The sequence below is a fragment of the Anopheles moucheti genome, chromosome 2, assembly GCF_943734755.1.
Source record: "Anopheles moucheti chromosome 2, idAnoMoucSN_F20_07, whole genome shotgun sequence".
In the NCBI taxonomy this organism is placed as follows: Eukaryota; Metazoa; Arthropoda; class Insecta; order Diptera; family Culicidae; genus Anopheles; species Anopheles moucheti.
Window position 1 is genome coordinate 83,579,459 of NC_069140.1, and position 13,626 is coordinate 83,593,084.

General features: G+C 46.3%; 1 protein-coding gene across 1 annotated transcript; it reads right to left on the minus strand.

Annotated features, from left to right (window-relative positions):
• Positions 1-5,343: 5,343 nt before the first annotated feature.
• LOC128305559 (spondin-1) lies at positions 5,344-12,770 on the minus strand. The gene is made up of 7 exons (XM_053043067.1): positions 12,530-12,770; positions 10,229-10,848; positions 8,606-9,472; positions 8,223-8,544; positions 6,918-7,082; positions 6,677-6,846; positions 5,344-6,588 (listed from the first exon to the last, which is right to left on the minus strand). Exons 1-7 carry the CDS (start codon positions 12,756-12,758, stop codon positions 6,280-6,282), a joined length of 2,682 nt encoding a protein of 893 aa, XP_052899027.1. The 5' UTR covers positions 12,759-12,770; the 3' UTR covers positions 5,344-6,279.
• Positions 12,771-13,626: the final 856 nt, after the last annotated feature.

Sequence of the window (13,626 nt, forward strand, 5' to 3'; positions counted from 1 at the left end):
ATTCACTTTCCTTGGTACCTCTCAACATATTGTTTTGTAGATACATTTTATAAATATACCTGGATAATATTTTCTTATTCTCAGAACAATTATTAACATGTTGTACTTCCCTGGAAGCAAATGCAAGTGGATCGGGTAACAAGGAATTGATTATTACACAATCTGATTCATACATGGCAAGCCTTGTTGCCAAACTTTCTCAGAAATAAGCAAATATATACCCCTAATTGTATGCAAACCTCGTGACATTTCAACCTTTACTAAAGTTAAAAATACAGCTTGTTATCCTCGATTCATAAGAATCGACCAAAAAGAAAACGTTTTCCCTTCAAGTCCTTTTCCCCACGTCACAAAACGACACATCACAAGACTTATCGCTAAAAGGGCGCACCCATTGATCGGCGCACGATCGCACCGCTATTTACGCAAGCGATTATATTTATTTCCCCGAACTGTAGCAACCACATAACTCTCGCAGCGGATTAAATATGGATCACGGGCACGGGGCCCGTTTTCAGCGGGCGCATTTCTATCGACCACGGTAAACCACCCGTACCGTAGTACGGCAAGATGCCGGTACAAAAATCCAATAAATATAGATTGGTCTTGACGGTGCCGGATACCGATTGAGCGCCACCACTCCGGCTACGGATCGGGAACGGATCGGAAACTCGTTAACGAAGGGTGTCTTATCTGGTTTGAAGACGCTTCCTTGACACGGCGGGGCAGGGGTTTTCCCCCCGTATTCGGTACGATGGCATGATATGTTGTTAGTTAACAGGTGAATGAACAGAGCACCGCCGTGAGTGCCTGTCTGCAAGGAATGCTTTTAAAACCCGCTCATTCCAGACGCAGACGCAACACGGCCACCGGGACAGGGGAAGGAAACCCTAAAGGGCAAAGCAAGCACCCCATGCCGCTTTGAGAATGCCTTTTTCCCCGTCACTAAATTTTCTTCCCAATTGCTTCCAATTTAAAACGGGCGGGAAAAACTGCTCGTGAGTTGTGTCGAACAAAAGTTCGACAACGGAGCGTACCAGCGCGTTTAAAATGGAATCTTGTTTTCGATGGTTGGCAGTGGTTCGCGGGGACGACTACCCGGACGATGATGATAAGAAATTATGTTTATTTGGGCCAAGCGTGTGTCGACAGCTTCGCTGGATGGGGGTGTGACGGTGTGCTAGGAAACCCGGGAGGCAAAAAGTTCCACACGGAACTTTCCAAACTTCTACGAGCGCGAGATGGCAAGGGCGCGAGAGAGGGTCGGCAAGTCGATGGCCAAGTTTCCGTTCGACAAGTTGCTTCTTAAATTCTCTTCGACATTGCTATCGAGCTGAATAATGCGAATCGTCTGCATCGTTTCAACGACAATTGGGAAAGTCACTGGCAAAATGGAGGATGGGAAAGATTGGCTCGTGTCGTCCAGGGTGTCAACGCCAAAAGGTTCCGACAACGAGACTGGGTGCCGGAAAACCCAAATGGTGGTGCTTTAACAGCAGGTTACATTGCAAACATCGCAGGCCATCTGGTTCATTAAAAGTTTGACTCGTCACCAAACACGGTGTTGCCATTGATCCGCGGCCTCGCTTTATATATATATATATATCTGTCTGGCGATCCTTTGTTTCCGAGCGTTGAGGGCTATCACCCGCCACGACTTTGTGGGTTTGATATCGTCGAGGTTAAAGTTTGATGTCACCAGTACTGTACGTGCATGAAGAAATAAGCCGTATGGCCTTCCACCTCGTCCCAGTTTCTCAGTTGTCAGCCACCTTTTGAGGTTTACATCTGGAGGATTTACCACAGTCCGGGCAAAAGGAGCATTACCCAACCACGTCAAATGTGAAGGCATGAGAAACACAGAAAAATAAAACCGAGCGACACGATGCACGTTAGTCATTTGTCACCCGTGACATGACAGCTAAATTGTGTCCCCAAGGAGATTTTGCGCGAGGAACGTTGGACGGTTTGTTTTTTTCTTTTTTCCAGAACGTCTGAGTGCGCCGATGTTGGTTTTCATATTTTTATGTCCAACTCCAAGTGGGAGCTCACGTTCCCGGGGTTAACTTAGCAGCCAGACGAGGCATGCTCGTGCACGCTTCGTTAGGAAGGAAACCTGAGCCTGAGAAGGATCCGGAAGGATGGACAAAAATGGGATTGTTTGATATTTGACACTGCTCCAAATGAGTTGAAACGGGTATGACATCTTGCTCCCAAAGGACACTCATTCCACCGGTTTGTGGACCTTCCGGAGCAGAATTAAAGCTTGCCTGGACAGGGCCTGTGCGGCTTCTTCGTCCCAAGTACCTCACGACACAATTGTGGTTTCGTCTGTGAGCACCGCCTGTCTAATCGTCATCTTTATAAAGTACCACCAACTCCTCCGGCCTTCATTGCCGAAGAACCTGCTCCGGCAGACCTCTAATCCGGATGAGAAGCGGTCCAAGAAGATAAGAGCGCGCAATAAGAACGTCGTAATGGGGCCGGTGTCCTTGGCGTGGCACAGGGAAACGAGTGACGACATCCGGGGTCGCTAGTTTCCGGAACGCTGTTACTGGCAACCAAACGACACGTTCCGAGGGCGACACCTTTCCGAGCCGCTGGTGCGTATGGTACGGTTTGTTTGGGATAAATTTTGGCCAGCAGCACTTACCCGTGGAAGCGTTATGATAAAACGCTCGCAACAGTCTAATGCCGTGATAATTGACAATTAAAAGTAATGATATTCGCACCTGAGAGAGCGCACTGGAGAGGTCGTAAAGCGAGCGTAATAAAGAACGGTGGACGCGAATGGACGATGCGGAGGGGAGTTTGACAGTTGCTAGGAGCCCGTACCTTCCTCGGGGAGGCATTGAGACGTATGGATGGATTTACACGGAAATCCAACGGGGCGGTTATCGTGAAGGCTGTAATAATGATGCCGGGGTTTCCAATGTCATTATTTTATAAATACATTTTAACAATGCAAAATGAAGGTAATGAAGGGCGGCATAATGAGATAATTTCACTATTTATTATGCAAAATTAATGAGCATGTTTTTTTCGGTGGCACTTACTTACGGCTAAATAAGTGCTATTGACGCAAACATCACTTCACGAGCGCGAAACGAAGTAAAAGTGTCGGGAAAAGTGACATCCGAAATATCATTAGTGGTCTGGTGTGATGCGTATTGCATACTTTTAGGCGTTTTGTCAAAATTCTACGTACAGTTGGAGCAGCGATTCAGCGATTCGTTTTCACTGTCGCGTTATTGCCTTCTACAATATTTGCAAATCAATTTAACTTCACAATCAATTTCGGCCAATTAGTGTCAGCGCGGTTTGCCAGCGGGCAGGCTGCAAGGTATATAGATAGCAATATTTTTATTGACATTCATCGATTCACTTAACAATCGATGGCTTAGTCCAATGGTACAATCACTCACTGCCGTTTCCTGTCTGTCGCTGCTAAGGCTTTTATTTTGTCACCGTATTTCGCATTGTGCGCCGAGCCGTTGTATTCAGTGCACTTCAACTTTCTGCATGACAATGAAACAAACTCGAGTGCAGCACCCGTTTGATGGGTGAAACGGACCCATTCGGTTATGTCACGTACGATGATAAATCCGGTTAGAATGCATCCAACAATTTGTACATGCGCCACGCCTCGGTTGCCTCGTAAGCTGATTTCGATACGATAGCTTTAAGCACTTTTTATTGGCAGTCTGTTATCCCTACACCGATGTTTATGTGAAAGCAAATATGGTTTTGTTTTTGGGAAAGAAAAACATGGAAAATTCCGGTAACTCTGATGGTTGGGAAATTTGATACGAAAAGTTTCATGTCAAATATGTTTGCAGTTTTGCAAAAAAATGAAACGAAAAGAAAGAATTTTGGTATGCTTTCCATTAAAGTAAACCGTATCCATTGTCGAAAAACCCCGAGCTTGTGATAGCCTAGGATCAGAAAGTAAAAATCATCAACATGAAATCCCGGCGGGTGCCGGATGCCGGTCCCGTTTGTATAACCGTAGGCGGATGTTTAGTTTTGAACGTTTAGAATTTTACTTGCGGAATGCCTTATCTACCTTCCCTGTAAGGGTTGGAATAGGGAACGGTCAGCGGTCTGGGGGGCGGCAATTTATACCAATCTCCAAGACGCATCTCTATTGTTCAACGCTTCCCGAGCTACATCATCCGATGACCGGTGCTGTTAACCGGCGCCCGATACCTTTTGCAAAACTCTATAAAACTATGGCTGCCCGGTTAGATCGAGCTAGTCAATATCGATCTACTACCACAGCGAGCTAGAGCAATTCAATGGAATAAGCTGGTGTTTCGAAATATAGCAATAGGACGAGATTGAGCGGGTGAAGAAAAGGAGCTGCGGATCTAAAACGACATTGTTGTAGGTTATCAGAATTCCCTCGAGGAGTTGCATGTTTATGCTTGAATCCATTAGCTGATTCGCATTGTACACACAGGTTGGGCTCAACGGTATAAAGTCAATCGATATTGGAATGCTTTCTCGTCGGTAACCCCTGCTAGCAAAGGGGTAACAAGGTTATAATAATCACATTATGAAGTTTTATATGCTTGATTTTTAGTGCATAAATGTTGGTGAAGTACACCTCCAAGCATTGCATTGCATTTTGCTATGATTTGCACAAAACAAACGAAACAAGATGTGTAATGACATGACAGCAAAAACGCCTGAAGGTATGCAATTTGCAGATGAAATATTCCCGGAATGGTCTAATCGGATGTTTTTATCTTACTAAGTGCTGATTATTTATTTAAAACAGTAAAATAATGCGCTTAGAAGAGATTATTTATAAACTAATCCACTCAATCGCTTCAATTACACAAAGAACGCCTAAAGGTATGCAATTTGAAAATAAAATTCAGCAAAAAGTTATGTTTATACGTTGCTAAATGTTTAACCTTTTTTTAGGTGAAATGAATGACGCAGATACATAGATAATGATGCTTATTTATAAACAAGTCCATCTAATCGATTAGCTTACAATAAACGCCTAAAGGTATGCAATGTGCAAGAAAAAACATATTTTTCCTGTCATTTATCAAACCATCAATGAAAACAGAGAGGAAAATAAATGTCCATCACAATGTTTTGTTTGGCTTTGATTCTCACTATGATTTTCCTCAGTATGATCCAGTAAAAATGGTTTGTTACATCAAAGGGGTCACCCATTACCAGGAACAGAACCTTTTACCAGACCTTTACCTTTCCCGATAATTAATACTTACATGTTATAACGAAATTATCACACAACCATCAATGGTTTGCATTTCGATTTCAGAGAAAAAAACACAGACACACACACCACACCGCATATTACGTGTACTCCAATTTATTTGAGCTCATTTATTAGAAGGATACATGATGTCTGCATTTATTTATATGTCATTCTCGTTGCACACTTGTCCCATTTGCTTCTCCGGTGGAAACGTACATACAACTCACATTCAGCTCACTGTGCACCTGTGCTTAGCGCTGTTAAAATGCAAACACGGTGCAATCGTCGTCACGGGATCGTGACTTACAATCTCTCTACTAGCTTGAAAGTACTCTGTCAGTGCGTTCGGTTGCGTGGCGATTTTTGCTTGGACTGCTTGGATGTCTAAATTCTGTTTTCGTTCTGCGTTTAATCCTTCACACTCTACAACCTAGTGTCACACCGTACATTCTCCTCACTACCAAAACGCCTGTGGGTTGGATTTATGTTGAGTTTTGTTACCTTGCAACACAGGAAATCGGAGATATCTTCAACTTTCTCATCACGTCCAACAAGAACCACAACGAAACACACACTCACACCCACAACTGGGCTTCATTCATCAATGTCGGATTTGGATCCGACAACGCCAACAAAAAAAAATGGTGCGGAACAAAATGGGGGAAATAAAGGTGCAAAAAAATCGTATATTGGTACACATAAAATATCGATACAATCGATGAGATATAGGTCGGGAAGTACAAAACCCTGCAACAGGAGCAACCATTTTTGTTTGCTTCCTGTCGCATGTGTGTGCACTCCTTTTTTTTTTGTTCTTCTACTTTTCCGACACATTCTAACCGACACGGTACACAAACTCTACACTCTCACACACTCACACACAGTACACACACGGAGTGAACGGAAATAAATCTAACTGGCGGACGACTGTCCACCAAGAGGGCGTGTGTTTTTTTTTTGTTCTTCCTTTTTGCATCATCGCACTGGACACATGGGTCGCGCGCTTTTCACGCACGGCCACTGCTGACCGCCACCCAGATCTATTTGCCCAACAGGCAAGGCATGATATCACATTTCCGCTCCTCGAGCCGGTGCGGACAGAACCGGGCATTCTCGGGATTGAGCACGTACCGGGTGCGCTGCTGTACGGCATAGTCGCCGCAGGTCTTGCTGCACGGTGACCACGCCGACCAGGCCGAGTACTCGCACTCGATCGGTTCCGGCTCGTACCGGGTGCTAGGGCCCCACGAGGGATTCGTGTCGTGGCGCGATGAGTCGCAGTGCACGAAACACCGCTCGACCTTGCGCAGCTTCCGGGGACACCGTTGGCCACCGTTCGAGGGATGCACCTGTACGAGGGACAGCCGGAAGGCAAAGCGAATGAAACAACGTTACCCGGGGAAATGGAAATTCGACGACCAAACGAACCGGACTTACCAGTATGGTGCGGCTCTTAACGCGCGAACCTTCGCCGCAGGTGGCATTGCAGGGCCCACGCTTCCAGTGGGACGTCTTGCAGTCCTGCTTCAGATCCGTACCGTAGTCGGAACCGCTAGCACTGTTCGTGCTGATCTGGTCCCGTATCGGAATGTTGGTAAATTTACGGTCTGCGAAGAGAGAGAGAGAGATCCTTGGAAATTAGTGTGCCGCTGGATATGCGGTGCGGCATCCCTTTTACCTTTACTGCACGTATCGAGACAGTCCTCGCGCGACATAAAGTTGTTATTGTTGCCGCCACATCCGGTGAAGAACAGTATCGAACAGTCGTTCTTATCGCTATCGAAGTACCAGCGGGTCTGCGAGTCGCGGCAATTGCCCGGTTTCGGTTCCAAGAAGCAAAGCTCTAGCGAAATACGAAAGACATCCACGCGTTAGACGGTCCCCGGTTAGGGCTCATTCAATTATTACGTAACGCAAACATTTTAAATTTTGTATTCAAAGTATAGATACATTTTTTGGTAAAGTCGATTTAGTGAATAATTTTTAGTTGAACGAAGCTGCGAGTATATAGAACTAATATAACTCTAGTATTTACAAACACCTGTGAGACATGGACTTTGTCCAAAACTGACGAAAACCTCTTAGCCGTGTTCGAGACGAAGATGCTCAGAAGGTTTTTTGGCCCGTATTTGTGGAAGAACAATGGAGCCGCTACAATGATGAGCTCTATGGGCTCAGGCACTCCGGTGGGCTGGTCACGTCATGAGAATGACACCGGGTGACCCTATCCAAAAAGCCGTTTTAGGTCATCCTCATGAACAGGCCTTGGAAGGCCCAAATTAAGATAGAGGGATGCCGTTGATGGGTCCAACAGACAGTTCGGGATTATGGATTGGCTAACGACGGCGCTCGACCGTAGGAGGTTTAGAGGACCCTTGCAGCAGGCCAAGACCTCGAAGCGCCGGAAAACTCAAAAGTCAAACCCATTGTTGTCATTAAACACCCAATTGAACATTATTAATTTAGAATGTCAATAAAACATACATTTCGTTAGGGAAAAATACGGTTACATTGAATTGATAAGCACCATTAAAATCAACTATTTTAGCAAGTATGTTGACTTCAAACACGGCCATACAAGTACCGATCGTGATACAGCACGTTGTAGTTGTTGAAAGTTGATCATTGTATCGTGAATGTGCGTTCGAGCATTAAATGATATTAAATAGTGAACTGATGTATGATTGTATGAAATTCTTTGAGATAGCGGAAATCATTGATACACCACGTGCCAATATTTTTAAAATCTTTAACATTAATTTGGAAATGTCAGTAGATTTTAAAATTTTCTGAGAATTCTGAGACTATTTGGAGCTTTTCAAGCCCAATGCTTGTTTTACGAGTCGACGATGCTTGTTATGTGACAATGGGTATAAACTGCATCCGCTACTACACACCGGAATTCCCCACACCGCCTCCCCCCATATCAGCGTTACGTAATAATTGAATGAGCCCTTATTAAGATGCTTTCTGCCGTACGTACCTGGCACCCCGTACAGTCCGTCGCACGGTGGCAAATCGTGTCCGCAGGTGACTTCCTCAACCGTTTCCACACCGTAGCACGGGTCGTTCTGGTCCGTAATGTGCAGATCGTTATCCTCACCGCCGTCCTCCTCCTCGCTGTCCTCCTCCTCGTCCAGGGCCGTCATCCGGCGGCGCGTCATGTAGTAGCTCACGAACCGCTTATGATGCACCCGCATGTTCTTGTTGATGGGCATTCGGGTACGCATTTTGCGACCCAACCCACACGTCACACTGCACGGACTCCACTCGGACCACTGCGTCATTTTGCACTTGGGGTTGATCTGAAACACACACACACGTTAATGCTTTCCCCCCATTGATTCACCACCTCCAAATACTCACGTCCGAGCTTAGCACGGGTTGGGATATGTCACCACCGCAGTCCTCATCGCACGATACGGTCTGCTGGAGCATCGGTGGATTGGGCAGCCGTTCACACTTCTTCCGGGCGCCCTTCTTCTTGTACTTGCGCGAACGCGTCTTATTGCCCTTGCCGCACGGTGAGCTACACTCGCTCCACGGCCCCCATTCGGTCACCTCACACTCCGGATCGCTCTGGTACGCCTCCTCTATCTCCTGGCTGTTGTAATCGCAGTCCCGATCCGTCCCGACACACGGCCGTCTGTCGAACAGCTTCTTCTTGCATTCCGCTTGCTTCGCCTTCATCGGATGCTTGTAGATGCGGCGCCGTGTCTGCTTGCCCTTGCCGCACCGCGAGCTACAATCCGTCCAGTCGGACCACGGTTCCGTTTCGCACGCCTGCTTCGTTTCGTTCTCCTCCTCGTTGTCCGCATCGCAGTTCTTCTCGTACAGCCGCTGCCGGGACAGATAGATCCGGGCGAGCGGTTTCATCTCCGTGCCGGACGGATCGTAGAACGGCGAGCGCGGATCGTTCGGGTAGTTGGACTTAATGCGACGGATCACTTCCGGCGGATTTGTCGGTTGATCGGGCGAGATGTAGGTCGGACCGCTGTCCGTGCCGGCATCCCACGGGTAGAGGTTGAGTATTTTGTTCTCGATCCAGGAGCAGTTGGTAAGACACAGCTCCAGCCCGGACACGCCGACGATCCAGTCGGGCGATGGATCGAGCATCGACACAATCGACACGAGATGGTGGTTGGAATCGACGCGGAACACGGCGAACGTTTTCCCGGTCACATTCGGATACGATATGCCGCGTGCTTTAATTATTGTACGGATTTTGTCGCTCTGTGGAAGAGAGTGATTAGGTATATGAATTATACAGCTGAATTTAAAAGCACAGCGTAGCAAAGTTGTCTTCTAATCGTGAATTGGGAATTATTGGAATAGGCATTGAAGAATATATCTCCTTTGAAGACTATTTTTGTGATCTTGGAAAAGATATTCGAACTTATTTCTTTTAAAAAGCATCAAATAAAAACAACAACATAAATAGAAACAAAAACGATTCCAAAATTGTTCAAGATCGTTTGACACGTTCCGAACCACGTCACTCAAAATATGGGTGACGCCAAATGTATCCTGGGGACCGTTTCACCACATAAAAACATCAACAAAAAAAGAAAAAAAAACGCTTCCCAAATTGTCTGTTCAACAAAAATACATTCCAAGAACATTTGACACGTTCCGAACCACGTCACCCAAAATATGGGTGACGTGAAATATAACCTGGGAACTGTGTCACCCCTATGGGTGACGCTATTGCTTGTACATTTAGAATAAAATATTCGTTTCCTGTTTTCAAAATGGAATCAATCAGAGTGAGGTGATATCTTTCCAAGGGTCCGCGTCACCCAAAATATGGATGACGCTCTAGTGCACCTTGAATTAAAAAAAATCGTTAACGTTTTTGGGATGGAATCAATTGACTCTTCAGTGGAAAATTATAGCCTACTTTATGGATTATTCAAATCCTATTAGCTAAACGTCCTTCTCTGTGGCGCAAGATCATTTGACCCTCCCTGTCCCCCCACCACCACTTACCTGATTTTTAAGCTCACTTTCCAGCATCCGTGTGGAACCGTGCTCGGCCACCTGCTTCAATCCCTCGCTGGCCACCTGCCCGTACTCCCAGAACCGATAGTCCACCGTATGGGATGCTCCGATCACATCGCTGAATCGCGTTAGCCACCCATTGGAAGGGAAATCTTTCGGATGCGTATGTCGCGACCAGAGCCCTTCGAACGTCAGCTCGTACTTGGCCTCGTCGCAGGCGCAGCATTCCTTCAGCACCGGCGGCTGCGTGTCCACCGAGTCCGCCTCATCCTCGCAGAAGATCTTACTCAGCGGCCCATCATCCATGTACCAAACGTCCCGATGTTCGACCACCGTCGCCCGTATCGCAATGCAACCGCTGCCGGCCGGTGGCGCTACCCAGTTCACCTGGATCTCGCTCTTCGGCAGCGAGTTCGTCTGTGTGACCGCGTTCGGGCAGCGTTCGCTAAACTTGGTCAGTGCATCACCGGACAGCTGGAACGTACCGACATTATGCACACCGGACGGTGGCGCATCACCGCGCACCAGCGAAAAGTCCTTCTCTGCCGCGAGGAAAAAGCCGGAGAACTTGTGCGGCACCTGCATCGACCGAATGCCAACGAGACTTACTGCGAGAAAACGGGGGAAAAGCGAACGGGAAACGTGCTGTAAAATTAACAATTCAATCTTCCTTGAAGCTGATACCTTGTCCACTGCCCAGCTTGTGTGTGGTTGTGTTTGATTGGAATTGGTAAAGTGCCTGACGGTCGTTTGCGTAGCAGCGAACGACAAAGTTCAATGAATGCGACACTAATGCCGAAGCCGAACCGGACTCCCGGAAGGCATTCAAGCATCAAAACCGCAAGAGAGCAAACTTTGGAACAGAGCAGGAAAAGGAGAAGGAAGAGGATTGTATTAATTTTACGTAATGCAATTTTCCCTTTCATCCCGTCGGATTGGATCCATCGATCCGCAATGTTCAATAATCATTCCCCCGAAATCGGTAGGCGGATCGTGCCGCGGGAAGGTTTAATATTTGCTGCTAATTACATTACCGCATGACATCCAGTGGAAGTAATGAGACGAGACAGCAAAGGTTACAGCTTTCCCCGGAAGGTGCTTGCAAAAAGGGACGACACTGAGAATGAGCTTCGGCAAAGTGACCGCTACTGGGTGGGAAGGGGGCTTACTGATTGCTGATAGCAAACCCTTACGAGCATTCGATATCCTACCCCCTCTCGGAATGGAGCGGTCGAGACCTTCCTTATCGGGTCGAGCTCTTTTTAATGTGCTTCGCTGTTCGATATATTTCTTACGCCGATAGTCGCCTACGGTACGATGCGGTCATGATTTTAAATTGTCAATTAGATCGAACACGGGGTGAATGGGGATGTCCATTGCAAGGCTTTTAATGGGAAATCGTACAACCGACATCGACATCATACAGAGACCGCCTCCGTTTTTGCTGTGCCGTTGGGCTCTGTGGTCTCTTTTTCTTCCTATCCGTTCTTTTCCGGATGTTTACATAAAGCCCTCGTGTGTAGGTGTAAGTTCCCCGTAAAGTCTTCGGCAGTCCGGTGCACAGAATGGAAGTGATGGCTTGATTGTAAGTCGAGATAACGAGCAGAGCTTTTTGGATTTTCCTGCCGCTTTGGAAAGCTGCCGGAACGGAATGTAGAACATGGTCCGTTTATAGTGCCCCGCATTGCATCTTGCTTTCGAAACCATTCAATAACGGATGCAGAATCCAATATTGACACTTGAGTCTCCGTAGTGGTCCGTTCGTTCCCGTTCGCCCGGCTGGGTTCACTCTATTAATTCGGGTTTGGTTTTGAGATTGGGAAAAAAATGGGCAAAAGGGAACTCGTAGAAGATAAATGAAGCCATCGAGCGCACGAGCGCTGGCGTTGGGTTGGATTCGATTTTGGAGATAATCCTTCCACAGCCACCGTACTGGACACCGTGGAACCGGTGGATATGGCGATAATCGAAAAGTAAACGATGTAAAAGCTTCACATTGCCACACTCGAAACTCGAAATGGTCGGCGTAATCCAAAAGGGGCCGTAAAGTGAACGGCCAAGGTCCTTCCACGCTCCCAACAGAAATGATGATGATTACCGAAAATGCTCTCGATCGATAATTGAATTTTACTGATAGGCTAGATAAGGGAGGGTAAAAACCGGGAACTCCGGCTGGTTGGTGAGCTTTGCGATGAGGATTTATGACAGCGTTTGCAGCGGGAAACATGTGACAGTTCGACGGAAATGAATGGCGGAAGTGCTGCGCAAAAGAAATGCAATAATACTCACTGGTGTACGATTCGCCCGGCACGTACTTCTCCGGGTTGCCCGATATGCGCAGCCGGAAGCGTCCATCGGCGGGCGATTTGTTGGCACCGGAACCTTCGGGCGAGCGGTCACAGCGGAGCGCGCGTACGAGATGGTTGGCGTCGAGCAGCAGCAGCAGCAGCAGCAGGGGAAGCAGGACGAAGGCGCTGGTAAACAGCCGATACGGGGATCTCCTTCGTATTGATCTCATTGTATGTGTCTTTTTTTGGTTGTTGTTAATTATGTTTTCGGTAGCTTGAACGAAGTGTCTTGCCTACATTCAGGCGCTCGAAACGGCACTCGGTTTGATGGTTAACGATAGTTTAATGGTGAGTCCTATGGAAGCGGGAAGCATCAACATGAATCAACGATCGTTTACTGCTTATAAAGTGCAGGTGCAGGAAGATTACGAAACACATTTTTATTATTAACGTTTATTATTTGTGCGCTTTTTCAAAACGCCTAAGGGTATGCAATCATGGTTTATGGGACAGTTTTTCGCTGTTCACCGTGTATCAGGAGACAGAAGTAGTACACTTGCCTGCTGCTCATATAAAATCCTGAGATTTGCTCATTGGATTAATAGTTGAAAGATGTAACATATTGCATACCTTCAGGCGCACTCTACTAAGAGTCTTACCTTTTTTAAGAGAGTGCCTTTAAAATCGTTTCTGTTTGCATTTTCTAAAAGTTTATGATTTATTATTTTTAATTTATTTTTAATGAAACATTCTTTATAGCTAACGAATTCAAATATTCAAATATTCGGATGAAATAACTTGAAATTCCAAAAATTTAAAGATTTTTCTTCGAGATCCTTGAAGAATTTTCACGAAAATCACGAAACTTTGCAGTTCCGTTGAACGTTTTGATAATCTACTCTTGTCACGACGGACTCTTCATTGAAGTTTGTATACGTACAACACTGTTAGAAGCCTGATCCTTTCATAGAAAACTTTAATTAAACCGAACATATTGTTATAGAATTAAGCTGATAGAATTCTTGACCAGAACAACGGCGCTCGGATGTTCAGTTGGAAGCTCTCCATTGAATGAAATTATGAACATTTTTCGTAAAT